A 27,043-nucleotide genomic window follows, 5' to 3' on the forward strand; every position below is an offset into this window, starting at 1 on the left:
TTGCGGAGGGAGTGACACATAAGTGACTGACCCCGACTCGTTCCTGAGTCCCGGCCACTGGGCCCCCTCGTCCCGGACTTCACATCCACTTGCCATCGCACCGGGCGAGGGGGCCCAAGGAGCCCCGGGAGAGTCACCCGAGTCCACGCGCTTTCCTCCGCGCCCGCTGCGGAACAGCAGCCCTGCGCCCGCGCGACACCCGGCCCCAGGTCAGCGGCTGCCGTGGGGCCGGCGGAGCACGGTTCCCGCGCGGCGCCTGCCGCTTGCGATTAAGCAGAAACCTGCTCCGTCTTCTCAGCGACGCGCGTCGCCCAGGGCGGTTTAGCGCACGCAGTCGCGGAGGGTCACTGCGGAGGGTCACTGCGCGTGGCCGCGGGCCGTCCCGACTCCGCGCGGCGGCGCCCAGACCCACGCGTTCTCCCGCAATGGGGGTCGCGGGCCCGCAGCTCTGCCGAGCGGCAGCCTCTTGCTTCCGCCGCCGGTAGCTGGGGCCGACCCACGGGCGCGAGGTTCCCCGCAAGCCGCGGTCCTTCGCCGCGAGGGACTCTGGTTATCACAGAGGCCGGAAGGGGCAGGTCTTTGGCGGAAGCGCCGGGGCCACAGTCGGTTCTGGGAGTTGTAGTTGTACGAGGGTGGGGCTTTTGGTCTCAGGAGGCTGAGGCCGCGGGGTGTTCTGGGAGTTGTAGTTGCCCGAGTAGAACGGCCTTTGCCTGGAGGCGCCGTAAGTTCCGCCGCGGGGCTTTCTGGGTGTTTTCGCGCGTCACCGAGAGCCTTTCTTTCCTCGTGCGATGTGTGCTGAGGCGCGGGTGGACGGACAAGGGCTGTTGTTTGACGCACAACGTTTCGGCCTCTGCGGGCGTGGGGTATTCTGGGAGTTGTAGTATGTGACCGGAGCCTGCCTTCCACAGCGCTGAGGACGCGGTGGATCCTGGGAATTGTAGTTGAGGCCCCCACGTTTCTGTCTCTGGGGGCGTGGGAGGTTCTGGGAGTTGTAGTTTGTGACGGGGAGCCTTCCTCTCACAGCCCTCCGACTCGGAAAGTGCAGTTGTCTGAGGCCCGCCTTTTGTCTCTGCGGGCGTGGAGGATTCTGGGAGTTGTAGTGTGTGCCCCGGAGCCTTCCTCCCACGCGCGCCGAGGCCGCGGTGGATCCTGGGAAGTGCAGTTGTGCTGGGCCCGCGGCCTGGTCGTGGGGTCTGGTGCCCGGGGCTCCGGAAGGCGCCGTTTCCCCCGCCGGGGCCGAGCCGAGAGTCTGGGGTTCCTGGGCCGGAGGTAGGTAAAGGGACCCGCCCCTCTGCGCCGGGCCCCCGCCGGCTGGCCCGGCGATGCCGTCCGGAGCTCGGACCCTTGTCCACCCGCCCAGAGCCGCAGAGGACGCGCGCGGCCTTGTGACCCCGTTAACGGCGGAGGTGCTGGGTTGCAGGCCAGGCTGGACTCCTGGCACGAAGGCGGCGCTCTCGGGCCCCCGGGCCGCGGGGTTCCCTGACGCCATGGGACGGGGCGGGTGGATGTGAGCGGCGCGAGCCCGCGGGGAGGCGCGGCCTGCGCGCTCAGGGTCCTTCCCCTCCCGCCAGCTCTCCCCGCCGGCGCCGCGCCGCCCGCCTGGCCCTGCCGGGAGCCATGTCGCAGGTAAGCCGGAGCCCCCTTTCCTCCAGGGGCAGCTGTGGCTGCCAGCCCTTCGGGACTCCCTGCCGCGCAGAGCCTCGGGGCTCCCCCGCTGCTCTCCTGCAGGCCCTGGTACTCGGGGGGTGAGAGGGGCCGACCGGCCGCTGTTCCCGTGCGGGTGGGGCTGCTGACCGGGCAGGGACGCCTTAGGGCTTGAAGGTAGGGAGCCAGCCGTTACTCGAATGAGAAGTGCTTTGCTTTGTGTCTCGTGCTCCAGCTGCCCTTGGTTCATGTAGTCATCGTGTTTTTATTGAGCATCTACTTTCAGCACCTGTACCCGGTCTCAGAGGGTGATCCCTGGATCAGCAGGATCAGCATCACCTGAGAACTCATTAGAAATGTATGTTCATGAGCCCCACCCCGCACCTAAACCAGAAACTGGGTGTCTGGTTCAGCAGCCTGTGTTTTAGCAGCTCCTCCAAGGGATTCTAATGCACGACCCAGTCCAGGTCTTGGGGATGTAGCAGTGAGCAGAAAAAAATCTCTGAACTCACAGAGCTCGTTTTCCAGACATGACATTACATTTATTTAGCAAGGAACACTTTTGTTTCGGTTGTGGCTAAATACCAGGCAGGCATTCCTCCTTCTCAGAGGTGGATAAGAAGGCCAACCATTCCAAATTAGTCTTCTGTTTTTAGTTCCACTTCTCTGTCTTACTTTTTGTCTTACTTGTCTACAAATCCAGAGCTCTCCGAGTTTTGCTGAGGAGTCCAAGTTGCAAATCCCACTGTTTACTCTAGGAAAACGGCTTCTTTCTCTGTTACTCAGTACTCTTCATAAATTAAAAAAAAATTTTTTTAAACTGTAAAGTATAACTTTGCCATACATTTGGGGCCGTTACTAGTTTGGGACCTTTTAAAATTCCTTTTTGTGCCTAACAGTTCTATAGGTCACTTAAGCCGTTCAAAACTAGGGGCTGCTTACTCCCTCTGACCCTGAGGGAAGAATTGTTAGGTTCCTTGGAGGGAGGTGGTCCCTTCCCTCCTCAGGAGGTCCTGATACTTGACTGCTTGTCTTTGTTCTGTGACATCGCTAGAACAGCCTTTGAGTTTCACAGCTATTTCTTCAGGAATGGGATGGTGTGGTAAGCTCAAGAGTGCATGCCCCGTTGCAAGGGCGCCGCTGCTGTCTGCTATAGCCAGTTGTTATCAAGAAGAAATTCTTGCCAAAGCCTATAAAAATAGGCTGGTATTAAGGACAGTACCCATTGCCTATTAAACACAAAGAATTGTCTTTATTTTTACAACCAAAGCCAGAAATTCATGCTGTTCACATGCATCACTCTAACCTTTCACATACTTGTAAATCATCTCAGGACAAGTCACATATATTGTTCCTTCTTTTTTTCCATTATAGAGCAAAACAGAATAGCTCTACTTTTAGTTATACTCTCAGTAATCACTCAGAATTCTGAAAACTCCCATTGCCCCTGCTTATATACACTGCCCACTCTCCTCTCTGCAAGTCATTTTATTCCTTCGTCAGGGCTTTGGGGAGCACTGGTGTTCGTTGTGCAGATGCCTATATGTCATTTCAGGGGTCAGTGACATTCAGAGATGTGGCCATAGACTTCTCCCAGGAGGAGTGGCAATGGCTTCAGCCTGCTCAGAAAGACTTGTACAGACGCGTCATGCTGGAGAACTATGGCCTCCTGGTCTCTCTGGGTAAGTGTCCCCCTCACCTCCCTCTGTTAGAATGCGCCTTCTAGTGTGGCTGTTGTGAATCTTGATTATCTGGCTGAATATTCCCAAGGGAGGTATTTTTTTAATATTAGTCTTTTTTTAAACTTTATTTTTATTGTTGACACTATAATGGATGTCCCCAATTTCCCCCCTTTGCCCACCTCCACCCAGCCCCCATTTCCCCTTTACTCTGGTCATTACATTGTTGCCTGTGTCTATGGGTTTTTATTAGTTTTTTTAAATGTTTTTATTGATTTTCAGAGAGGAAGGAAGAGGGATAGAGAGATAGAAACATCGATGAGAAAGAAACATCATCCATCGGCTGCCTCCTGTACGCCCCCCACTGGGGATCGAGCCTGCAACCCATATATGTGCCGTGACTGGGAATAGAACCCAGTGACCTCCTGTTTCCTGTGTCAGTGCTCAACCGCTGAGCCATGCCGGCTGGGCTTTATTAGTTTTTAAGATGGGGATTGTAACTCTACCTAATCTTTAGACACCTTTTATACTTATATCTGGCATTTCTTTTAATGGTACCTCTTTTCTGAGGATTCAGGAACTGACTTTGAATTTATTTTCTGCAAGCAGGTTTTAACATTTCTAAGCCAGATGTGGTTTCCTTATTGGAGCAAGGGAAAGAGCCCTGGCTGGGGAAAGGAGATGTGAAAACAGATTTCTTTTCAGGTGAGTGAGTTAGTTTCTCCTCTGCTATGTACTTCCTGCTGTGTCTGCCTCTGCAGCCAAGCAACAAGGAGATGAGAGAAAAAGGAAAAAAATTACCTTTAAATGGGTATCACATTTAGGTCTGTGATCCATTAAATTTTGTGAAGCGTGTAAGGCTTGTGTCTGGATTCATTCTTATGCATGTGGATGCACAGTGTTAGCATTATTTATTGAAAGGATTATCTTTCCGCCTTTGTAAAAGCACAGCTGACCGTAATTATGCCGGTATATTTCTGAGTTCTCTACTTGGTTCATGGGTCTGTGTGCCTTGATTATTGTAGCTTTATAACAAGCCTTGGAGTCAGGTAGCTCAGTCCTCTGACTTTGTTCTATGGCAATAGTCATTTCTTTCTCTATATAAACCTTAGAATCAGTTTGGTGAGATGAATAAAATACTTTTTATTTGGATTTCACTGAATATATAGATCAGCTGGGGGAGAACTGACCTGTTGACAATATTGAGTATTCCTGTTTATGAACAGAGACTGTCTCCATTTGGTTCTTCGTTGAGGCCTTTCATCAGAGTTTCATAGTTTTCCTCATATAAATCTTGTACATGTTTTGTTTTTGGGGGGGTTGTATTTTATGTTTGAGGATTGCTAATTATAAATGGTAATGTGTTTTTAATTTCAACTTCCATTTGTGTATTGCTAGAATGTAGGAAAGTTTTGACTTTTGTGTGTTAACTTTGTATTGTACAATCTCGGTGTACACACTTACTAGTTCCAGGAGTTTTTTAGTAAATTTTTTTCTGATTCTTTGCATAGACAGTAGTGTCATCTGTGAAGATCACTGCTTAGATATATATTAAAGAAATATGAGGTCTTTTTATTTTTCCCTAGAAGCATGCAGTTGGTGATTATAAAAGGCAGCATTCCCTCCAAACAAAATAAATGTCAGTTATGTTAGAGAAAATGAAATTTTTAATGGGTAATATGGAAATAATTTTAAACTGTCATAAGAGTTGCAAGACTGGTACAGAGAATACCCATATATTCTTATTCCTATTCACCTTTTGCAAACATTTTGCCCGATTTTTTTAATCATTTGGTATATGATTTTTTTTGGAGACATTTGAGCATAAATTGTATACATCATGGATTTTTAACTGTATATATTTCATAAGAGTAAGGATATAAAATAATATATATATTTAATATTTATAATATATATTTAAAATAACACTTATTATATTTATAACAATATTTCATGTTATTATAAAATTCCCCCCAATGATAAAGTCTTTTTTTTAATTTAGCCTGGTGCTCTTGCTGGTGTTGCTCAGTGGTTAGAGCCTTAGCCTGCGCACCAAAGGGTCTCGGGTTTGATTCACAGTCAAGGGCACGTACCTGGGCTGCAGGTTCGATCCCAGCCCTGGTTGGGATGCATGTGGGAGGCCACCAGTTGAAATGTGTCTTTCACATTGATGTTTGTTTTCTCTCTCTCACTCTCTTTCTCTCTCCCTTATCTCTCCCTCCCCGCTCCCTCCCTCCCACTTTCTCTCAAAATCAATGGAAAAATATATCCTTGGGTGAGAACCAACAACAACAAAAAACTTAGCCTGGAGAAAACTGGGGACTAGGTCTGTCAGAAGCATCTGATAGGCTGTTATATCAAAGTTGAGCTTCAGATATCAGTTTGAAAAGTAGAGTTAGAGTGAGCATCATAGAAGTTGGTCTTCAGGGAAACCCTTTATTTATTTATTTAGAATAAGTTACTGTAAGATATTCCAAAGGCACTAGGTGAACAGTCTGATGTCTCTGTGGGTCCTGAGGAGCACTTGCAGCTCATTAGCACTATGAAAATTTCATTTTTATGTCATTCTGGCAGCAAATAAATGGAGGTGAGCAAGACTAACAACGTGTCCTTCCCAGTTACTTACCTTCTTCATAGTTCTATTTTCCCCTAACTTTCAGTTACTTATATTTAATTTTTCTCTCTCGTCACCTAAATCTCTCTGCTGTTTGATGTCTTTTGAATTTCTGGGCAGAATGCTTAGATTTCAAAGCCACTTATGACAAATTTGAAAGCAACGAAATAGTAAGTTTCTTTTCCATTTTAATTCTCTCAAAAAAAGGAAGAATGGCTTTTATTTTACTCAATACAGAAAATAAGAAACATTGCTTTGTTTTTTCAGTTTCAGAGTCAAATGGTGAGATCAGAGAGTTTTCTCCAAAAAATGTCATATATGAAGATGATTTATCCCAGTATGTGATAAAGGAAAGGGATCTGAGCCAAGACCCTGAACATTCCAGTTTTAAAGGAGACTGGAAATGTGAGGATGTTACTGAGATGCTACAAAGAAATCGGGGATGTATCAGGCAAGTGACAGTCTCTCATCAAGAAGCCCTGTCTCAACATAGTGTCAATACTGTGGAGAGGCCCTATGGGTGCCATGAATGTGGAAAAACTTTCAGTCGGCGCTTTTCCCTTGTGTTACATCAGAGGACTCACACAGGAGAGAAACCATATGTATGTAAGGAATGTGGCAAAACGTTTAGTCAAATCTCAAACCTTGTGAAACATCAGATGATACATACGGGAAAGAAACCCCATGAGTGTAAGGACTGTAGTAAAACATTCAGTTACCTTTCATTCCTCATTGAACACCAGAGAACACATACTGGAGAGAAACCCTATGAATGTACAGAATGTGGAAAGGCCTTTAGCCGTGCCTCAAACCTCACTCGACACCAGAGAATTCACATAGGAAAGAAACAGTATATATGTAGGAAATGTGGGAAAGCCTTCAGCAGTGGCTCAGAACTTCTCCGTCATCAGATTACGCACACTGGAGAGAAACCTTACGAGTGCAGTGAGTGCGGGAAGGCCTTTCGCCGCTCTTCTCACCTGACTCGACACCAGAGCGTTCATACGACCAGAGTCCCCTATGAGTGTGGAGAGTGTAGGAAGGCCTTCCGCTGCCACTCATTCCTTATTAAACACCAGAGAATTCATGCTGGAGAAAAGCTCTATGAATGTGATGAATGTGGCAAAGTTTTCACTTGGCACGCATCTCTCATACAACATACGAAAGTTCATACTGGAGAGAAACCCTATGCCTGTACTGAATGTGACAAAGCCTTTAGTCGGAGCTTTTCCCTCATTCTACATCAGATAACTCACACTGGGGAGAAGCCTTATGTATGTAAGGTATGCAATAAATCCTTCAGCTGGAGCTCAAACCTTGCAAAACATCAGAGAACACACAATCTAGAGAACCCCTATGAGTATGGAAATTCATTTAATTACCACTCATTCCTTACTGAACACCAGGGAATTCTCACTGTTGAGAAAACCTAAAGATGTATGCATTTAAAAATATAGCAGCTAATGCCTTACTTTGACTTCAGAGCCTTATGTGAATGTGTTGAAATGTGAAGATATGTGGTCCATACCTGGAGGAAAACTCCTAGGAATATGTGGGAATTGGAATGTCAGGAAGTGCACTCAGCATGAAGAATCTTCTTCTGGAGGGTTCCCTTTACATGGATAGGTTCCCACCAGGAAAGGGGTACAAGTTCAATGTGAGGGAGGAAGCTTTTAATTAGAGATTAGCTCTCATCTTGCATTTGTCTGCTCAAGCAGGACAGAATGCATGGGTAAGGGTGCACTTTTTCCTGGATATCAGAAAATTTATAATGAAGCAGTCATACATAAAAACACAGTGATTTGGGAATGCCTTCATGGACCATGCATTCTTTATTAAAATTTAAAATACTCTTTTAAGGAGAAAAAACATCCCTGTAAATGAACTGAATATAGGTTGGCTTTCTGCAATATTTTAAATGTACAGAATTATACTGGGGGGAAAGTAGCATTGTAATGGGTGGGGGAAAGTCTTAGAGCTCTGAGAAGTCATATCGGAGGGAATCAGTGTGGGAAAGTTTTGTGTTTTTTTTTACAGAGGAGATGTTTGTTTTGGTCATTTTAAAAAAGCAAATTCTGAAAAGAGCTATAAATAAATCTTTTGACTTATAGTTAATCTGGTACTTGCTGAGTTTTCCCCCCACAGCATATGATTCTGAAAATGCAACGATCACAATATTGACATCAGCGAGAGTAGTGTGCTTCTGTGGAAACATTATACAAACATAATTATAGAAACATTTTTAGTTGTCTTATGGTTTTAACTGAGGTAGTGTTTGGATTTAAGGTTATGTTAACTCATGTTTATCCTTGAATCTGACTAGACATGACTTAGAAATAAATGTAAATAAGGTATATCAGGAAATTTTTAAGGTAGTTTTCCTCTTTTGTTGCATTTACAGCGAGAACATTTATTTTGTAAGCCTATACTTGTGAAAATAAATCATATTATGTTCACTTTCATGTACAACTTGCCCATTTTTTAATGCCCCAGGTAAATGTTTATCTTTGAAGCAACTGACTGCCTCTTCTAAGAACTTTCCTCACATATACTGTGTATAATATACAATTTAGTACTTGAATAAGTTCCTCATTTCCTCATGTATATGTAAATCATTCACAAAACAAGAGGCTAGCATTTGTCTTTCCCATTCAGTGTGGCAACAGAACACGTAGCTGCTGCTGAGGAATTACTTTTCTAGAATTACCCAACGCCTCAAACTATAGAATAGTTTTGTTGCACAAATCCTCCCTTTCCTATGGTATAGCCAGCATCGTTACTCTCTCCAGCCCTGGGGGGGGGGGGGGCCCTCTGGTGACCAAGAATGTATTTGTCATTTCAGAGGTTTGTAACATTCAGGAATGTGGCCATAGACTTCTCAGGAGGGGTGGGGCTGACTGGACCCATTCAAAAGAGTCTATATGGGAATGCAGTGTTGCAGAACTATGGGAACCTTGTCTGAAGAGGTTACCATTCCTCCAAATTCAGAATCTGAACTTAGGTATATTTTTTATTTCCATAGGAAATATTAGGGGGTGGGTTCTAAATTGCATGGCTGAATTCCTATTCCATGTTCTTGAGATGACTGAAAATGGGCAGAAGTGGGAAGTGGATGCATTTTCCTCCTGCTCTTGTTTTTGTAATTAATAGCTTTTTCCCCCTTTACTAAAAGATTGGGTCTGGAGCCAAGAAAAACTGTATTTTGAAGTATCTATTTTCTCTCTCTTGTAAGCAGGACTTTCTATTTCTAAACCAATGTGACCTCCTTATTGGAGCAAGGGAAAGAGTGATGGAGAAAAAAGTGAAGACAGGCCTCTGACCAGGTAAGTGAAGGGCAATCCTGCAGGCAGTGCCTTTACAGGTAGTTTAGCTCACAGATATATTACCTGAATTATTTTGTCAAAAATAAGAACTTTCTCCTCCCTCCATGCAACCTCATTTTAAACTACATAACTCATCCAAAAAGTCTTCTTCTTAATCTGTGGCAGGATATTTTAGAAAGTGAGAACTATTATTTTTACTTAACCTAAAATACAGATAACTCCTAGATTATACAGTTAAAGAGATGTCAAAACACTCTTGCCACTGAAAGAAGAAAATGAATTGATTGGATGTTTTTGTTTATACAGTATGCTTTATTTGTCATTGCAAGAAGGTACTGGTAAGGTTTATAGTTGCTTTCACTTGATCTTACACGTAAATCTGTTATATCTTTCCATATTTAACACATCATTTGTTATAAGCTGTGGTGCTTTCCAAAGGTAGAAGATAATAAAATTTACCTGTTTTTCAAGATGAAACTGTATGTACATAGAATACAGTCTGACAGAATGCAGTCATATACAGTGTTACATTTGTATGTCAGTAAAATCTGAGGAGGGAAGATTTCCCTTGTGTAGAGCAGAGGTGGTTTATATTTTTCTCACATGCATGCATTAGTTTCATAATTAAGAAACACCAAGAATAAAAAATAATAAAAGGATACTGTGGCAGCTGCATAGAAAACAGATTGGAACAAAGTGAGATTTGAGTCAGGGAAACCAGTCATGAGGCTGTTGCAATAAAATCCAGTTGAGACGTATTGGATGAGACTGAGACTGAGTCTGCAGCTGCTGGCCTGCCAAGATTTTGGTATACTCAAACTTGCACATAAATCTCAACCCCCAGCCAAGCAGAGCATAACCACTCTTTCTGAGTACCACTTATGGTACTCTTTTGCAAGGACTACAATTGTACACCGAACATAAAATATTTAACTCTACTTATCTTGGCAGTTTTTTTGTTTTTCAAAAAAACAAATGTTACTGTATCTAATATACTGTTAAGAAAATCAGTAAGCTCTTTTTCCCCACATAAAAAGATGTCCAGATATAACAGTGCAGTGCTAATACAGCTATTTAAAGATGTCTTTGAAGAACCAGGATCTTCTATTCATCCTTAGGCCACAATTATTCTCATAGTCACAAGATTTCTCCTTCAGCTCTAGGAACGGGACACTCAAAGAGAGAAGAAAGGAAGGCAGAAAGGCAAAATGCACAAGGCAAACAGGGAAAAAAGGCAGGTCTGTCACTAGTGACAGCATCTGGATATGGTTACACTTGGCTGCAAGGAGGCTGAGAAGAGCTTTGTAACTGGACATATTGGTATTGTGAGCCAAAATAGGACTCCAGGAGGGAAGGATGAGCTTGTTTAATTGGCTACAGCCCTATCTGCCACAGCAGATCAGAAAGCAACTCTCAATAAAGTATTATCGTCCAAATACTCTCAACGTAATGCAACTAACTTAGAAATCAGTAACAAGGTAACTAAAAACCTTGCCTCACATATTACAAATACATGATTCTAAATATCTGTGGATCAAAAAGTCATAATACACATTTAGAATTAAACAAATTAACATAGACCGATATGTTACGTAGCTAAATGAATGTTTAGAAGACTGTATGTAGCCATAAATGCTTATTTTAGAGAACAAAGACTAAATAATGAATTTGCAGTCCACCTTAGGACACTGGAAATGGTGACTTCACATTCAGAACACACAGGGATTCTCTTCCAGTATGAATCCGCTTGTGTATAACAAGTGAAGAACTCTGACTAAAGGCTTTTCCACACTGGATACACTCATAGGGTTTCTCTCCAGTGTGAGTTCTCACATGTCTCCTAAGGGAAGAAGCAGCACTGAACGTTTTCCTACACTCCTCACACTCATAGGGTTTCTCTCCTGTGTGAGTTCTCATGTGCATTCTAAGGGATGAGAGACCACTAAAACCTTTCCCACAGTCACTGCATTCATAAAGGTTTTCTCCAGTGTGTATTTTCTTGTGAACTTTAAGGTGAGAGCTTGTGTTGAAGGCTTTTCCACAGTAACTGCATTCGTAGAGTTTCTCTCCAGTGTGTATTCTCTTGTGCACTATAAGATAAGAACTTGTTCCAAAACACTTTCCACAGTGATTACACTCATAAGGTTTCTCTCCAGTGTGAGTTCTCACATGGGCCTTAAGAGATGTTTTTTGACTGAACGCTTTCCCACACTGATGGCATTCATAGGGTTTCTCACCAGTGTGAGTTCTTACATGTCTCCTTAGGGTTGAGGAATCATTGAAGACTTTCCCACATTCTTTACATTCATATTGCTTCTCACCCATGTGACATCTCTTGTGCAAAATAAGATTAGAAGTCCTTTTGAAGGGTTTTCCACACTGATTACATTCATGTTTCTCTCCATTAGGAGACTGCTCCTGTTGTTTAAGGGATGAATGACAAAAAGTTTTGTTTTTATTGCATTCATAGGAATTTCCCTCCAAATGAAAATTGTTATGTAAAGGAAGCATATTATGTTTGAAGTATATACCATGTTTAGAACATGTGTACTCTTTTTGTGCTGTTTGAGTTTGTTCAAGATGCCACAGAGTTCTGTCATATTCATGACTTTCACAGAGCTTCTCACTCACAGAGTTTTTCTCATAATTGTTTAGGATTGAATTATGCTTCAAGCACTCAATACTTAAGTAACAGTTATGGCAGTGTTTGCTGGTGGAAACTCTCTTTGAAAAAACAAGTTTTGATCTAAGTTTAGAGTTTCCCTCTAATTCATGATAGTCATAGAATCTCTCCTGATACGCTGTTTTCTTTTGGGTAAATGTCATTTGCTTCAAATTACCCTCTGGGATCTTGTGCTGTTTTCTGATCTTATGGCATTCCCAGTCTTCTCTTAATGTGGAAGACCAATCATCCATCATGAATCTTACCATTTTACCACTGGATATTTTTCCCCAGTCTAGATAGGTGCCCTTGGGAATCATTCTTTTCATAGCTCTCATCTCATCTTGACCCAACTGGGAGATCACAGAAAACTTGCATAATTGACATGTGACTGAGGTGAGATTTATGTAGTTTTCTAACATCACATCTCTGTACATACTTCTCTGAGCAGAGTCCAGCATCATCCACTCCTCCTGTGTGAACTCCACAGCCACATCTTTAAAGGTCACCAGTCCCTGTAACCAGGTTCCTGAAAACCCAGCCACCATCCTTTCCTCCTCAGTATTTCTAACATAGAAACAGGCAGAGTCCTGGGCAGTCAAAGCCCATATGGGGGATAGGTCAACAGCTGCCATCTTAAGAGTCTGGAAGTAACATCTGCAAGCACAATAGGGTAAAGAGATCAGAATATTTCTTGTCTTGTTCCTCTGATCCAATCAGGGCAAGGCTGCATTTCACTGAGCATCTTCCCTGTGAGTGAAGAGGCAGGTTCAGTTAAAAGACGGTGGAAATGGCCCATGAGAGGCAAGGTAACGAAGTATAGCCTCCTCCCTCCCTCCCTGAAGGTCTGGCCAGTTGAAGTCTTTACTGCAATAGTCACCCTTGGCCACCCTCTACAACTGTCACCTTGGTTACTTATACTGACTTCTGCAGACTGCTTCTCAGCCCTGGGTGGAAGGAGCATGCATCAATACAAAGAAGTTAAGGCTAAAGAGAACCCATAAAAAAAGGCATAGTTTAATTAAATTTCATGCATACTTTGTTACTTTTTAATTTTTTTTGGAATTGAAAAATAATTTTCCTGCTTAAAACAACTGTTTTTAGATAAATTCATTTATATCTACATTTAGCTTGGAGCTGAATAACCTCACATGTGCTTAATAGGACTGATGATATGGCTGTTACCTTAAGAATTGATAAAGGTAAATATGCAACTTTGAAACAAACATTCATTTGATTATCTCCATTTAATCTCTTTCCCCAAAGTCCATACTTCCTTTTGATTAATTAGTCTATGTTAAACTTGAATGGGAGCAACAAAGAAGCATGAATTATGTTCCAAGCTTTGAGAGTGAGGCCTGAACAATATTAGGTGGTACAGAACTTTCCTGAATAATTTTTACGGTAGCTTTAAAGTAAAAAACAAAACAAAACAGCATACAAAAGATGGATGCTTGGAAACTTTAAGGATCACAGCAAATCATGTGATAATTTATTATGCTAATATTTTTACAGATCCCACTTTTTGAAGGTTAGATGATAACCTTCAAATGCAACCCTTTATCAGTATTATACTTTAAGAGTTCAGTTTTAATGGACAAAAATTATAAAACTAGCATTTTAATTTAGACAGGTTTTATGTCCTTAAACCAGAAACACATATAACTGTTACTTTAGTGTATGTTATATAGAAATAGATTTGCCTGAAAGTAATAGGATTATAATCCTGGGAAAAGGAAACAGGGATCCAACACAGAGATGAGACAAGGGAATGGATGAGGGTAAGGGAAGTCCCAGGAGGCCAGCGTGCTGCATTCCCAAAGATAAGTGATCAGCTGTGGCTGGGTGCTCAGTCGGTTGGAGCATCACCCCAAACACCAAAAAGTTGGTGGGTTCAGTTCCCCGCCAGGGCACATACCTAGGTTGCAGGTTCAGTCCCCAGTCGGGGTGTACGGGAGGCAAATGACTGATGTTTCTTTCTCACATTGGTGTTTCTCCCTCCCCCCACTTTCCCTTCCTCAAATCAATAAAAACATACCCTTGGATGAGGTAAGGAAAGAACTGCTGAGGCTACATCAGTGATTTTCAGCCACTGTGCCACCAGGCCTTGTAAGACATGCAACACCTGACTATTTAATCAAGGGCACGGACCTCTTTTCCTTTAGATGGTTAAATAAGATGACAGCAGCAACACAACAATAGCCATTGATGTGAGTGAATCAACATTATACCTATTTTTTGGTCAGATCAGCAAAAAGCCTATTTTTTGGTGTGCTGAATTTTTAGTAATTAGTCTATGTGACATGAGATGGAAAGGTTGACAATCGGTGGTCTGGACAGTAGAAGGCAGGCAGGCTCCTGGGGATTGTGTTCAGGAAGAGGGAAAAATGGTTAGATTTTACGATGGGTTTTTACCTTCAGGAAAAATGTATCAAAAGGCATTTTACATGGGCCAGCACTGAGAAGAAACAGGGCTTCCTGTTTTTATTATGTGCCTTTTAACATGAGACTTAAAAAAATGTATATACACATTTCTTGGAAAAGAAATTATTGAGAAAATAATTTTTAAAACAATCAAATCAAGAATTAGAAAAATAGCCCGGCCAGGCGTGGCTCAGCGGTTAAGCATCGACCTAGGATCCAGGCAATCAGGGTTCGATTCCCAGTCAGGGCACATGCCCGGGTTGCGGGCTGCAGCTGATCAATGACTCTCTCATCATTGATGTTTCTAGCTCTCTCTCTCCCTCTCCCTTCCTCTCTCTGAAATCAATAAAGATATATTTAAAAAAAAAAAAAAGAGAAAAATAGCAACAAAGTAAAGTTTAAGAACTGACAGCAAAAATTAGAGAACAGAAAACCAAAATACAAAGACATAAGCTAAAACCAGAGAACAGACCACAAAAATGAACCCAAATCTGCTTCTTTGGAAAGAATAATGCAGATACAGATCTTATAGGATGAATCAAGGAAGAAAAACTGATGACCCAGATAAATATTATACTAAAAATGCTACAATTACAGCATTTAGTGATTTTTAAATATCATTAAAAAGCAGTCATTTTAAAAATCATTGTAAAATAGCATGAACAACTTGATACAAACAAACTTAAAATTTCAGATCAGATGAAAAATTTTCTGGAAAAACTTGTGGCCAAAATTGACTAAGACTACAAAACATAAATCAGTCAACTACCGTAAAAAATTGGATCAGAAGTACAGTATCTACCCCTGAAGATTTTAAGCCCAAAGCTTTTAAGGGAAAGGCTTGTAAAAACTTCTAGGACAATACCAAGGAGCGTACAAAGAAAGAGTAAAGTGCAATCATAATTCTGAGCCTGAAAAAGCCGTACGTGAAGTATTAATACACTGAACACGGCCGTGCACCGGGCTCATGCTGCCGCGCTCGGGCTGGGAGCCGCGGAAACGCTCGGCACAAACGCAGTGTCGGCCGTCTGCCCGTCACGCCTGCGGAGCTCCTGGGACCGGCACATCTGCAAGTTTCAATGTGTCTGAATGATGGCCTTTCAAAGACCATAACCAGGCCACTGTCACACCGAATAAATTAGTAATTCCTCAATATCAAATATATAGGCATTAACATTTTTATCTCATGCTTTAAAAAATGTTTTCTTCCACTCATGGTCCACATAAGGTTCATACAATATTTTTTTCATTGCTCAATTTCGAGTCTTTCAAGGTTTGCCTTCGATAAATTATATCACTGTGACGCCATCATTAACAGATTAAGGGATTAATACCGCCCGGAAAGCTGGGTAAAGAAATTCGTGTACCCGGGGCGCGCCGCGTCACAACCCAGCCTGCTCCAGCCTCCCCGGGGCCGCCCCGGGGCCCGGCGCGCGCGGCCCCACCGCTCGGGTAGGTCCCGCAGAGCCGTCCTGGGACCAGGCCCGCCGCGCCGGGCGTCCCGCCTCAGCCCGTCCGCCGCCTCTCCCGCAGGGCCCCGGCGCCCTGCGGAACTCGGAGGACCGCCCCCAACTCCCCTCCCGCTCGCCGCGTTTCCCAGGGCCTCCCGGCTGGCTCCCCGCGCTCACCCGCCGTCTGCGCACCTGCTCCCCGCGCCGGAGCTCCCGGGCCTCCGCGCGAAGGGCGAGGCGCGCGGCGCCCCGAGGCGGCCGGGGAAGGCGGGGCTGGGAGCTCTCGGGCCGGGACTACATTTCCCGGGAGCCCCCGCGCCGCCTCGCGGAGGGATTCTGGGCTTCACGTCCCGGGCGCCGCGCTCGGCGGCGGGGCCGCTGTGCGCGACTCGAATTGGGCGCGAGGCGCGCGGGTGGACGGCCCGGAGGCCGTTGTGGGCGTGAGGGCTCCGGGCGCGAGGACGCGCGTGCCGGCCCCGGCGCGTGCGTGAGGGGGCGGGGGCTGAGCCCGGGCAGACCGCCCGGCCCGGCCCCACGCCGCTGCGCGCGGCGCCCCGAGGCCGGGCTCGCCGGGAAGAGCCGGGGCCGCCGCGGCTGCGACAGGACTGCCCCGCTTCGAGCCTCCAGGGCTTCTCGCAGGTACGCGCGAAAGTGGGGTGCGTGTTCGCCTGGTAGTCGGACACGCGTGGATCCCCGCAGTGCGACGGCGGCTTCGGAGCCTCGTGCCGAGCAGACGGCGGTTTCGTCAGCGCGCGGCTCTGACGGGGATCCCCCCCTCTCGAGGGCGCGGCGCCTCCCCGGACGGTGCTCGCTGACGCTCCCGTGGCGTGAGTGGGGACGTTCCCGGGGCCGAGTCACGACAGTCCCGGGTGGTGACCGGGCCCGCGTTCTGGGTGCTGCGGTACCAGGCGGCTCCGGGCCCGCGCCGCCCCCGCCCGGGACGAGCGCGTTACTGCGCCGGCGCCTTCCTGGCGTCCGCTGAGAATGAGAACGTCTCTTAGTGGTTAGTTACCTTCCTGGGAGGAATCCGAAGTGGTTACACTGGTTTTTAAATATACAGCGTGTCCCAAAATGTATACACATCACAAAACCAGCGTTCTAAAATACATTTCATTTCCAAAGTGGAACGGAGTCTGCGCTGTTGACTGGTAAAGTGCGCTTCATTTTGGGGGGCACCCTGTATGCACTGCTGGGTTCTGCCTGAGGATACTGGGGAGGTTATGTGCTTTAATGAGTTTGGCGGCAGAAAGGGCTCGACAGATTTCTGTTTCTCGGTTTAGCCTAAAAATATTCATTGGAAGTGTCGGATCAGTAGCTTCAGTGTTACGATCAAGCGGGGTTGTGCGCGGTCGTGAGAAACGACGCACATCCCTCGCCCTCAGCGCCCTCGCCTTCAGCTTTGTTTTGTTTTCAACTCAAATAGATTAACTAGTGGGGTCTGTGTTTAACCCAGTTTTATTTTTCAGATACAGCTCATAAATTATAATAATTTTATTTCCCCTTGACACTAGAGGTCTTAAGTAGAGATGATATGTGTACCGCCTAACAGCTAGGGGGCATGTCACAGGTAAGGCTGACACCAGGAGGCCGTAGAGCCCACACGGAGCGCGCAGGCCTGGCGTTCAGGGGTAATGCTGCCCGTTACTACTAGCCAGACTGGAAAATTCTTCTAATGCCCAGAGTATTGGGAGTGAGCTGTATCTGTAATGCAGTGAAAGGAAAAACAACTGTCTACTTGCAAAAATATATTTTAGCAATAAAGGTAAGGCAATTTGTAGAATGGGAGAAAATATTAATGACCCAATTTTAAAATGGGCAGAGAACTTGAACAGACATTCTTCCAAAGAAGGTCATACAAATGGCCAATAGCACATGAAAGTAACACAAATTAAAACCACAAGGAGATGTCACTTAACAGCTACTAGGATGCCTATAATAATTTTTAAAATGGAATAACAACTCATGTTGGCAAGTTTGTGGGAAAATTGGAACCCTTGTGTATTGCTGAAAGTAGAATCATGTAGCTGCAGTTGAAGTTTGTGGGTCCTCAAAAAGCTAAACCCCCAAATTAACATATGACATAGCAATTCCACTTCTAGGTATTTTCCCAACGTTATTGAAAGCAGGTGCTCCAGCAGATTCTCGTATGCCAGTGCTCATTGCAGCAGCATTCACAATAGTCAATAGATGGGAACATTCCAGATAAATGGATACACCAAAGGTGGTTGCTATACAATGAAATATTACTCAGACATGAAGAGGAATGAAGTTCTTATACATGCTACATCATGGGTGAACCTTGCTAAGTAAAATAAGCTAGACACAAAAGCACAAATGTTGTATGTTTTGTTTACATGATATTTCTAGAAGAGGCAAATTCATAGAAACAAAGTAGAGGTTATTGGGGTTTAAAGGGAGGAATATTAATGTGTAGGAATTTCTATGTGGCATGAGGAAAAAGTTTTGGGATTGGCAGTGATGGCTGCACGACATTGTGAGTATAATGCCACTGAATTGTACACTTAGCAGTGGTTAAAATGGCAAATTTTGTTGTATATATTTCATCGTAATTTTAAAAATTAATAATGTAATATACCAAAAACCACTGAATTTGTATACTTTGAGTGGGTGAATTGTATGATATGTGAGTTATATCTCAATAAAGCTGTTTTAAAAAGGTCCAAAGGCAAAATAAAGACATTTGTTTGACTTACAAAAGCTGAAACAATTTATTACCAGCAGACACACTGCAAGAAACGTTAAAAGATGTCCTTCAGGGAGAATGGAAATGAAACCAAATGGAAACCAGTGTCTACAAGAAAGAATGACAGGCACTGCCAAATACATAAGTAAATGTATATTTAAATACCTTTAAAAGATAATTGGCCAGCCATTAGTTTTCTTATCGCTGTGCAACAAATTTCCACAAATTTAGCCGCTTCAGACAGCACCCACTTACTTGCTCACAGTTCTGTAGGTATACATCTGATGCAGTGTGGCTTGGTGTTGGCGGGTCTGAGTTCTCAACTGGAGGGTGTGTGTGGGGGGGATCTGCTTCCAAGCTCACTCTGCTGGCAGGATTCTGTTCCCAGTGGCTGTAGGACTGAGGTCCCCGTTTCCTTGCTGGCTGTCAGCATGGTACAATTAGCTTATACAGACTACCCACACTTCTTGCCACATGGCACCTTCTGCCTTGAGGCCAGTAATGCTCACGTTTCTTGTGCTTCAAATCTTTGACTTACCTTCTGTGACCAGCTGGAGAAAACACTGTTCTTATCTCTAAAGTGAGGATGCTAGATCAGGTCAAGTTTTGTTTTTTGTTTGATTTCCTCAAAAAAAGAGGATTTGTGGTGGTAGAACAGTGTGATTCCAATGAACTCTGGAGGTTAGAGGGGGGAGGCAACCTACATAGCTCTTTTCTTCCTAGTCCTGGGAACTTCTGCAATACCTTGGATGTCCCTCTGTGTGGTGGTTTTTGCATTGTATATTGCTGGTAAGAGGGAGTCTAGGCTGAGGATTCATGAAGCATCCCAGCCACAGCAAACTTTCCTGTTTCTTTCTTTTCCCAGCTTTGCCTTCTTGGACCTCTCATTACTCAAGGAAGCATCAACAAGCTCTCGGAGGGCATGGAAGCCAAGTCATTAACTGCCCGGTTCCCTGTAAGCTGAGCTGCCTTCTTTCTTTATTTTCCAACTGAGAATCCCTTTCTGCTTAAGTTCTGAAGTTCCTTTGCCTCGAACTTCAGAAATTGCATTTCAGATGCTCTCTTCCAGGAGAGAAATATTTGTAGAAATAGTTTTATTTTCTTTCATATCAAAGAAACAGGTTTATCATAATGTGGGCAGGAATCAGGTGAGGTAATATTGAGGAATGAAACACTTTTGTCCACACTAAGGAATTGAGCTCACAGCAAGCTTCCTTCTCCAAAGAAGGCAAAAGAACTGATAATGTTGGTGCCTGTCAGTGTTTCTCTAGACCCTGGTTGTCCAGGGGGGGTGTGGTTCTGGCTATGTTAACTCCTCCATGGGGGGTGGCTGTTTGGAGGAACTTGGGGACACATAATGATTATCACGGGGTAACTGCACCAAGGCAGGAAGAGCTCTGAAGATGGAACCTCTGAGAATAGCCTGTTCCGTGAGACTGGAGGGGGACATGGCTTCCTGCACCTTACCCATCTTCCCCCAAGGATCCCTCACATGTTACCTCCACATACATGGGAAACCACCAGAAAATGCTACAGTTTTTACTCTCAACTGTCCTGCATAGTTTGAAAGGATTTAAGATAACAAAACCAGGTTATTATATTTACTGTTTTTGTTGTTCATCTTTATTTATGAGCTTTAAAGTTTCTCTCTGGTGTTATTTCCCTTCTGTCTGAAGAACCACCTTTTGTATGTCTTTTAGGGCAAGTCTGCGGGTAACATGCTGTTTTATTTTATATGGAAATGGATTTTGCATCATTCTTGATGTTTTCATTGTGCATAGAAATTCTGCTTGACAGTTGTTATCTTTCAGCATTAAAAAAATATTCCACTGTCATCTAACCTTCATGGCCTTTGATGAGAAGTCCTGTCTTTAAAGTGTTTTTTTCCCCTATATGTAATTATCACTTTTTTTTTAATGTATCTTTATTGATTTCAGAGAGAGGAAGGGAGAGGGGGAGAGAGAACTAGAAACATCAGTGATGAGAGAGTCATTGATTGGCTGCCTCCTGCACGCCCCCTACGGGGGGTCGAGCCTGCAACCCAGGCATGTGCCCTGACCGGGAATCAAACCTCGATCTCCTGGATCCTAGGACAATGTTCAACCCCCGAGCCATGCCGGCTGGGCTCTCACTTCTTTTTTTAAAAACGTTTTTATTGATTTTAGAGAGAGAGGAAGGGAGAGAGAGGGAAACATCAATTGGTTGCCTCTGGTACACACCCTGACCAGGGACCAAACCCACAACTTGGGCATGTGCCCTGACCTTTTGGTGCACAGGATGATACTCAACCAACTGAGCCACACTGGCCAGGGCATAATCACTTCTTGATGAGGCAAATAAAGGCCTCGATTCTGTGTCTATTGTCTTTTTGTAGTATTGTTTTGATACTATAAAAATATAATCTCTATTTTTATGCATGTAAGTGTTTAGACAGAATGTTTTAGATAATTATTTTGGGTCATAATACATGGCTAGGTTGGTCTTTTAAGCATTAAGTTGTTCTAAACTCAAGATTGTTTTCCCCTCTTTTATTGCCTTGATTTATATTCTCTATTTCACATAATATAAGTATAGATTAACTTTTGGTTTCTGGTTCTACATGCTATAACTGTTTATAGCAAACTTGGTTTAAATAAAATGCTTCTGATAGTTTCCAAACCTAGAGCGTAACAGAACTTGTTTTGGGACATTAGGCACCAAATAGCTCTTCCTTTTAGAATTTGACCAGAATCCAACTCAAATACTACTGACTCCTGGAATAAATTCTGGCCCATCCTCTTTCCCTACCCCAGTGCTATCTGCCTAAACTCTGTTTCTGCCAGTATTCAGGAAAGGTAGGGCATAGATACACACCTGGCTTAATACAAACTTGTTTCATGTTGTAGACACTGGTGACCTTCAAGGATATACTTGTGAACTTCACCAGGGAGGAGTGGAAGCTCCTGGATGCTGCTCAGCAGATCATGTACAAGGATGTGATGCTGGAGAACTATAAGAACCTGGTTTCCTTGGGTAAGACTAACCTCCGTTTTTGGAGATGCACTCCCTGCGATGATTTTGGTTCTTCATTGATCAAAAGGTATGGAGACCATGAACATGTATCAGAGTGTGAGCTTGGGTTCAGGGACCTAGTTTCTTGGGGGCATAGAACAGGATTCTTGTACTCCTGCTATTGTGGAAAAAATTGTTTTGATTTGTTGAATTTTTTAAAATGCACATTTTGCTGCCTATATAGCCTTACCTTGCCTGTCCTTCAGAGTTCCCCAGGGCTGGGGGTAAGGAGTTAAGGTTGAATCTGGGATGCTTCTCTGTGTCCAGCTCAAGGGCCCCCTACCCTTGCCAATTCTTTATCTTTTACTGTGAACAGGACATCAACTTCCCAAGCCAGATGTAATCCTCCAGTTGGAGAAAGGGGAAGAGCCATGGCTGGTGGAGAGAGGGATTCACCAAGATACCCGTCCAGGTGAGGATCAGACGAGGCATTGCAGGCAGTAGCCTAGATGACCCATTGTGCTAGCATCCCTGGAGATATGGTCACTAGTTCTCATTTTAAAAAAAATGTTTTTATTAATTTCAGAGAGAGGAAGTGGGGGGGGGAGAGAGAGACAGAGAGAGAGAGAAACATCAGTCTGCTGCCTCCTGCATGCCCCCTACTGGGGATCAAGTCTGCAACCTCGGCATGTGCGCTGACTGGGAATCAACCTGGAGACCTCCTGGTGCATGGGACGATGCTCAACCAACTGAGCCACACCAGCCGGGCGTTAGTTCCCATTTCTGAGGGGAAGTCTCAGTTTATTTACCTTGTACTTCCCTGTTCCAGTCTTTCTACAACCTTGGCATTAGCATTCAGAGACAAAGGTATCTATCTTATTTATTAAAATCGACCCTTGATATGCTTGGTTTGAGACCTGCTTATTACCACCAAGTGTAGCATCCTCATTCTCACGTTTTTACAGAATTATTTTTCTGTCTTTGCCTGTCTTTTCCCTTTCATGTGGCTCCTTCCTACAGCCTCAGTGTGTTGGCTCTGCCGTGGGACTCCAGCACCTGCCACTGTCCTGAGTTGTCTCTGCCATTTAGGAAACCATGACAGAGCTTGCCTGTCTGGCTGCTTCATTCTCCTTCTCCAGAATTGCTGCTCTCACACATCTGTGTTCGCACCACACTCTGGCTCTTTATTTAATGTTTTTTAAATTTATACCTCGTTTATTTTAATCTTTATACGTAAAAATGAAATTATTGTGTAGTTTCCTAACGTCACTTTTCCCTTTCTTCCCGTCTACGTTAAGAAATAGAAAGTGGTCTTTCTCCTCCTCTATTCCCTGTGAGCGATCGTTTCCCTGCTCTTCCTTTCTGAGCTCAGTATTCAGTCATTTTTCTCCTTAGCCCCCTTGGGTGTTGCTTGTTTGAGTCATGCTGCAAATGGCCAACTTTGCATGGGCAGAACAGCCAGGACACTTGCCAGTGACCCGAGTAAGCTTTCCAAGCCCAGTGCATCATGCAGTCTTTTCTGTGTGATATCTGATGTCTATGCCTGTCAGGTGTTTCCCAGTGTCTCATGCTGTAATGCTTTAGTGATGTAGATAAAAGGCATTGCCTGACGTGACTGCATTCATGGTTCAGGAACATTAAGTTGGCTGTAGTGTGGAGAATGCATATCAGGTGGAGGGCCTGGCAACAGGAAGACACATTAGGTTCTTATGTCATTAATAGATGGATTAGATATTGGGAGTGCAGCTATTTCTGTGGGATTTCCTTTATTGCCCCCTCCCCCATCCCAAATATCCTGATCCCATGTGTCATACCCAGTCCTGTGGCATCTCCTTACTCTTTTTGCTCCTTTATGTACTGCTGTAGTCTTCTCTTTCTTATTCTCTGTCAAGGTTACAGAACCATGTCTGAAAGCAACTCTTTATGTCTTCTTTCAGATTGGGATACTGCGGTTGAAATTAAATCAGTTTCCAATAAGAGCATTTCTCTAGATTCCTATGACATTAAAATGGAAGGAATGGCAAAGAGTGATATCTGGTATCTGTCACTAGAAGAAGTCTGGAATTGTGAAGACCAGTTGGACAAGTATCAGAAAAACCAGGAGAGACATTTGAGGCAAGTGGCATTCACCCAAAAGAAAGTACTTTCTCCAGAAAGAGTCAGTGATAATGGTAAATTTGGGGGAAACTGTCTTCTTCCTGCTGAACTAGTACTGAGAGAGTATTTTCATAAACATGACTCATGTACTAAAAGTTTAAAAGGTGATGTAGTTTTTAATGGTCATCAGGAAAGCTGTGCAAGTAACAGTAGTGAATGTGGCCAAACTCTCTGTCAGAACATTCACCTTACTCAGTTTGCAAAAACTCAGACAGGAGGTAAACCCTACAAATGCCCCAATAACGATAACTCCCGTAGTCATGGCACATCCCGTGGTATATCAAAGGGTATACATAGAGAGAAACCCTATGAATGTAAAGAATGTGGAAAATTCTTCAGCTGGCGTTCTAATCTTACCAGGCACCGGCTAATTCATACTGGAGAGAAACCTTATGAATGTAAAGAATGTGGAAAATCTTTCAGCCGGAGTTCTCACCTCATTGGACATCAAAAGACTCACACTGGTGAGGAACCCTATGAATGTAAAGAATGTGGAAAGTCCTTCAGCTGGTTCTCTCACCTTGTTACCCATCAGAGAACCCATACGGGAGACAAACTGTACACGTGTAATCAGTGTGGGAAATCTTTTGTTCATAGCTCCAGGCTTATTAGGCACCAGAGAACTCACACTGGAGAGAAACCTTATGAATGTTCTGAATGTGGGAAATCTTTCAGACAGAGCACACATCTCATTCTGCATCAGAGAACTCACGTTCGAGTGAGGCCCTATGAATGTAATGAATGTGGGAAGTCTTATAGCCAGAGATCTCACCTAGTTGTGCATCATAGAACTCACACTGGACTAAAACCCTTTGAGTGTAAAGATTGTGGAAAATGCTTCAGTCGAAGTTCTCACCTTTTCTCACACCGGAGAACCCACACTGGAGAGAAACCATACGAATGTCATGATTGTGGAAAATCCTTCAGCCAGAGTTCTGCCCTCATTGTGCATCAGAGAATTCATACTGGAGAGAAACCATATGAATGTTGTCAGTGTGGGAAAGCCTTCATTCGGAAGAATGACCTTATTAAGCACCAGAAGATCCACATTGGAGAAGAGACTTATAAATGTAACAGGTGTGGAGTTACCTTCAGCCACAACTCTCCATTTATAGTACATCAGATAGCTCACACTGGAGAGCAGTTCCTAACATGTAATCGGTGTGGGACAGCGCTTGTTAATAGCCCTAACCTTACTAGGTACCACACAAGTCATATTAGAGAAAACACATATTAATATAATGAATATGGAAAACTTTTCACAAAGAACAGTAACTTTATTTAGGTTTGGAGAACTTCTGGAGAGAAGCTATACAGATATAATCCATGTGGAAAGGCTTTCAGCCTTGTTACTATTTTTTGTGTGTATGTTTAGAGAATTGGTCTGGGAGTGTGGAAAACCTCCCCGCAGATTTCACTTTAGTACACAAATACTTTAGACTTTCTTCTTTCCACAAAGATTCATATAATTCATAGGCCTGGAGCATTCTTGACCAAGCCTTAAAGTCTAAAATTTGAGAAGGAACCATTAAGTAGGTGAGTTGTTGAGAGATGATCTAGCTTCTTCAAAAAATGATGATAATGCTACTTCAGAAAGATAAATGAGAGTTGTTGCATGAGAATAGAAAATTGATAGTTATTGTAACAAGATGGAAAATAAGGTTTCAGTGAATTAATGTACCATTTTTACTTGATTGTCCCTCTCTTCTCGGATACTTAATGCTGTTTAGTTGGTTTTATGTGTCTGATGTAATCACATTTTGGTTAGCCAGGAAAATGCTTATAATGCAAAGCAGAAATAATACATTTACTATTAGTAGTACCCATTTAAAAATATATTTGCATGTGGACAAGAATTGAAAAAATATGGATTAGTGAATAGAATTGACTTGATTGATAACAGGGTAACAAGTTCTACAGTTTATTCATTGTGAATGTTATTTTGAAAACATTTTTAAATATTAAAAAGATATTTAGTTTCTTTATTTCATCTTCAAGGAAGCTTGAGAAGCATCTACTAGCAAACTTTCCCATTAATTTGAAGTTAGCCCCTTAACTGAGCCCCTTAGACTTTCCGATAACCTATGGCTTAATTTTTCTCAACTTATAACGGAGGTACTACTAGTATCCACCTCAGAGAGTTGTGTGGATTAGTGTGACAATGTGTATAATGTACTTTAAACAGTGCCTGGCACATAGTAAGCACTATATGTGTTGCCTAGTAACAATAATAATATTACTATTATTAACATCCTAAGGAATGTGGGAGGAGATGTGTCTATGGACGATCCCTGAAACACTACTTATGATAGTGCAAAATTTGCAATATAAAAATGTATAATAACAAAATGGTTATTTATAGTGTATCCATGTAGTGATATGCAGACATTAAAAGTATGCAAAGTTTGGTAACAGGAAAAATGTTGATGCTGTCATGTGTTATGAAACAATAACAAATGTAAATATGGAATAAACTCAAATATGTAAATAAATGAACTGCAAAATGAAATGAATCCTGCTCAGAACTCTAACTTCTCAGAAGATTAATAGTAGTAGTTAATGTACATATTGGGGTTTGGCATTGACTTTTTTTTTTTTTTTTAACTTTTCTGTTCTTCCTGAAGTCTGTTCAAAGAATACGTATTACTTTTAAGATCAGGAAAACAATCTCATCAGTGATGGAATATTTTTTCTTCCAAAGTTCTTGTCTGCAAATAAGCTAGAACTTTAAGGGAACTGGGCAGGGTGACAGAATAGAAGGTCAGTATGCAATCACCGATTTCATTTCTATGTACCAGCAGTGCACAATTTGGAAATGAAGCCAGAGATGCAGCCTCACTCACAAATAGATAAAGGTAACGGCATGAGCAAGGCCTGTGCAGTGAAAGTTGTAAAAGACTGCTGAAGTTCAAGGACATATAAAGAATACATAGATGTGGTAAATGGAGTAATACACTGTGGTCAAGGATGGGAAAACTCAATATTGTTAGGACAGCAATTCTCTCCAAATTTTTAGCTTCAGAGGCACTTGTGTGGAATTTGACAAGCTAATCAAAAATTATAATTATAGAGATTTAAAGAACCTAGGATAACCAAAGCAATTTTTTTAAAAGAGCAGTGTTGGCTTCCCCGCTGGTCGGGCTCCGTGGATGAGCCTCCGCGGGGGACTGAAGGGTCCCAGGCCCCCCTGGGCCGAGGGCAGGTGCCTGCTGCGGGCGAACGCCCCCGCCGAGGGTCACACCACCAACTTCCCCCTCACCTGAGGATGTTCTCCCCGCTGCTTCTCCGGAGGGGAGGGGAGAGGGGAGAGAGAAACACGGATTGGCCGCCCCACCCTCCCGGGCCAGCCCGCACCCGCGTTAGGTGTGCGTGGCCGGAAGCGAACCCGCGTCCC

General features: G+C 43.6%; 3 protein-coding genes across 9 annotated transcripts; 2 read left to right on the forward strand and 1 right to left on the reverse strand.

Moving 5' to 3' along the window:
• Nucleotides 1-1,587: 1,587 nt before the first annotated feature.
• Nucleotides 1,588-13,148, forward strand: ZNF140 (zinc finger protein 140). 4 transcript variants are annotated; one of them, XM_087828617.1, is made up of 4 exons: nucleotides 1,588-1,626; nucleotides 3,200-3,326; nucleotides 3,933-4,028; nucleotides 6,205-13,148. In XM_087828617.1, exons 1-4 carry the CDS (start codon nucleotides 1,618-1,620, stop codon nucleotides 7,368-7,370), a joined length of 1,398 nt encoding a protein of 465 aa, XP_087684743.1. In that variant the 5' UTR covers nucleotides 1,588-1,617; the 3' UTR covers nucleotides 7,371-13,148. The 4 variants fall into 4 exon arrangements, 2 of the variants coding, with proteins under 2 accessions (XP_087684743.1, XP_087684742.1); XR_015716240.1 differs by lacking the exon at nucleotides 1,588-1,626 and having other exon boundaries at nucleotides 2,018-3,326; nucleotides 6,205-9,260; nucleotides 10,418-13,148; XR_015716241.1 differs by lacking the exon at nucleotides 1,588-1,626 and having other exon boundaries at nucleotides 2,018-3,326; nucleotides 6,205-8,938; nucleotides 9,173-13,148.
• On the reverse strand, nucleotides 8,739-16,040 carry ZNF891 (zinc finger protein 891). Of its 2 annotated transcripts, none has more exons than XM_087828615.1 (2): nucleotides 15,975-16,040; nucleotides 8,739-12,579 (listed from the first exon to the last, which is right to left on the reverse strand). In XM_087828615.1, exon 2 carries the CDS (start codon nucleotides 12,555-12,557, stop codon nucleotides 10,941-10,943), a length of 1,617 nt encoding a protein of 538 aa, XP_087684741.1. In that variant the 5' UTR covers nucleotides 12,558-12,579; nucleotides 15,975-16,040; the 3' UTR covers nucleotides 8,739-10,940. The 2 variants fall into 2 exon arrangements, with proteins under 2 accessions (XP_087684741.1, XP_087684740.1); XM_087828614.1 differs by having other exon boundaries at nucleotides 8,739-12,672; nucleotides 15,975-16,031.
• A 299-nt stretch (nucleotides 16,041-16,339) lies between these two features.
• ZNF10 (zinc finger protein 10) lies at nucleotides 16,340-26,158 on the forward strand. 3 transcript variants are annotated; one of them, XM_016203155.2, is made up of 5 exons: nucleotides 16,340-16,436; nucleotides 19,367-19,456; nucleotides 21,387-21,513; nucleotides 21,869-21,964; nucleotides 23,430-26,158. In XM_016203155.2, the coding sequence occupies exons 2-5, from the start codon at nucleotides 19,424-19,426 to the stop codon at nucleotides 24,884-24,886; spliced, it is 1,713 nt and encodes a 570-aa protein (XP_016058641.1). In that variant the 5' UTR covers nucleotides 16,340-16,436; nucleotides 19,367-19,423; the 3' UTR covers nucleotides 24,887-26,158. The 3 variants fall into 3 exon arrangements, with proteins under 3 accessions (XP_016058641.1, XP_016058640.1, XP_016058642.1); XM_016203154.2 differs by lacking the exon at nucleotides 16,340-16,436 and adding an exon at nucleotides 16,453-18,646; XM_016203156.2 differs by lacking the exons at nucleotides 16,340-16,436; nucleotides 19,367-19,456 and having other exon boundaries at nucleotides 20,972-21,580.
• The last annotated feature ends 885 nt before the right edge of the window (nucleotides 26,159-27,043 follow it).

Source organism: Miniopterus natalensis, chromosome 20 (assembly GCF_054644295.1).
Source record: "Miniopterus natalensis isolate mMinNat1 chromosome 20, mMinNat1.hap1, whole genome shotgun sequence".
NCBI lineage: Eukaryota > Metazoa > Chordata > Mammalia > Chiroptera > Miniopteridae > Miniopterus > Miniopterus natalensis.